This window comes from Pleurodeles waltl, chromosome 5, assembly GCF_031143425.1.
Source record: "Pleurodeles waltl isolate 20211129_DDA chromosome 5, aPleWal1.hap1.20221129, whole genome shotgun sequence".
Taxonomy (NCBI): Eukaryota; Metazoa; Chordata; class Amphibia; order Caudata; family Salamandridae; genus Pleurodeles; species Pleurodeles waltl.
The window spans coordinates 1,591,980,460-1,591,982,262 of NC_090444.1; the positions used below are offsets into that span (position 1 = coordinate 1,591,980,460).

The 1,803-nt window shown below is 48.0% G+C and overlaps 1 protein-coding gene across 1 annotated transcript; it reads right to left on the reverse strand.

Moving 5' to 3' along the window:
* Window positions 1–1,013: 1,013 nt before the first annotated feature.
* Window positions 1,014–1,481, reverse strand: LOC138297137 (processed variable antigen-like). The gene has a single exon (XM_069236630.1). It carries the CDS (start codon window positions 1,479–1,481, stop codon window positions 1,014–1,016), a length of 468 nt encoding a protein of 155 aa, XP_069092731.1.
* Between the last annotated feature and the right edge of the window lie 322 nt (window positions 1,482–1,803).

A 1,803-nucleotide genomic window follows, 5' to 3' on the forward strand; every position in this document is an offset into this window, starting at 1 on the left:
GCACTTACTACAAAATGCACTCATTTATATACTCCATTTAGGGCAACAGTTGGTAAAGAAATAGATCATTATTTTAATGAGAATGTGGGGGCAGCATCTCATCCCAATATCGAATAGGGACTTTTAAAAATGTTGATCAGAGGTCATTGAATTAAAAGATCGTATGGCATGAAATCAAAGTTGACATGAGGAATTTGTGAAGCAGATTTGGTCTTTCGCACTTTGGAAAACTCAGTAATTGTTAATGCAGGAAACTGGCCACAACTGTTAGAGGCAATCAAAAAACAGCAGAATTTAATAGAACATTTATGGTGTCTAAATTACAACAATAATGAATGTAGTAGAGGCATGGCTTGTGAGATCAGAGACACCATGTAAACCTATCTATTTTATATGCTTATAAGCAGGCCATTTAAGGACCTTACAGGTAGAGATAAAGTATTTACAGACTATTATTGTAACTTCTAACCTCTTTCTAACTGTGTTGTAAATTACATATCACCTTATTACAAGACCTATCCTGATATTTATGATCCTGTCTTATGAACAAGCAGCTTTACTTAACCAAGACCTAGAGTTACAGAGGTACCTAGGGTGACCCTAGGGTAGGTCGCTTCCCCCGCCGCTGCAGCTCCACCTGCCCAGGCTACGGCCACCTCCAGCAAACCGTACGTACTCCCTTGCGCTTCCCCCTGTCCAGCCCCTCGTTCTTCTCGTCTGTCTTCTGAGCTCTCTCTCATCCAAATTTCCTTCGCTCCTCCACTGTTCTCTGTCTCTGTCCATTTTTCTTCGTTTTCTGCTGTCCCTTGTACTGTCCATCTTCCTTTGTTTTCCGCTGTTCCTGTGTTGTCCATTTTCCTTCGTTCTCTGCTGTTCCTTGTACTGTCCATCTTCCTTTGTTTTCTGCTGTTCTCTCCCCTGTCCATCTTCCTTCGTTTTCTGCTGTTCCTTGTACTGTCCATCTTACTTCGTTTTCCGTTGTTCCTGTGTTGTCCATTTTCCTTCGTTCTCTGCTACTCTCTCCCCTGTCCATCTTCCTTCGTTTTCTGCTGTTCCTTGTACTGTCCATCTTCCTTCATTTTCCGCTGTTCCTGTGTTGTCCATTTCCCTTCATTCTCTGCTGTTCCTGTGTTGTCCATCTTCCTTCGTTTTCTGCTGTTCCTTGTACTGTCCATCTTCCTTTGTTTTCTGCTGTTCCTGTGTTGTCCATCTTCCTTCGTTTTGTGCTGTTCTCTCCCCTGTCCATCTTCCTTCGTTTTCTGCTGTTCCTGTGTTGTCCATTTTTCTTTGTTCTCCTCTGCTCTCTCCCTTGTCCACTTCTCTTCGTTCTCCTCTGCTCTCTCCCTTGTCCACTTCTCTTCATTCTCCTCTGCTCTCTCCCTTGTCCACTTCTCTTCGTTCTCCTCTGCTCTCTCCCTTGTCCTTTTTTCTTTGTTTTTTCTCTGTTCTCTCCCTGTCCTTGCCCCTTTTTTCGCCTCCATCTCCTGTGGATTTTTCCCTTTTTTCACACTTTCCTCTTCTTTCTGGCCCCCCCGCCCTCTGCTTTCCCGCCGCCGCCACCCATGCGACCCCGCCCCCCCCCGCTCCCATTCGTCACCCTCCCTCCCGCCCCCAGCTGACCCCTCCTCCCCCCCACCTCCCTCTTATGGCGCCCGCTGTGCGTGCCGCTGGCGTGCTGAAGGCACACCAAAGGCAAGCCGGTCTGCGCCCTTCTGCGCCCGTCTGCACCCGTCCGCGCCTGGACCGCTCCCAGCTCCAGTACCCCTGGCCCCCAGCACTCCCAAACCCTGCTGCGCCGCTACG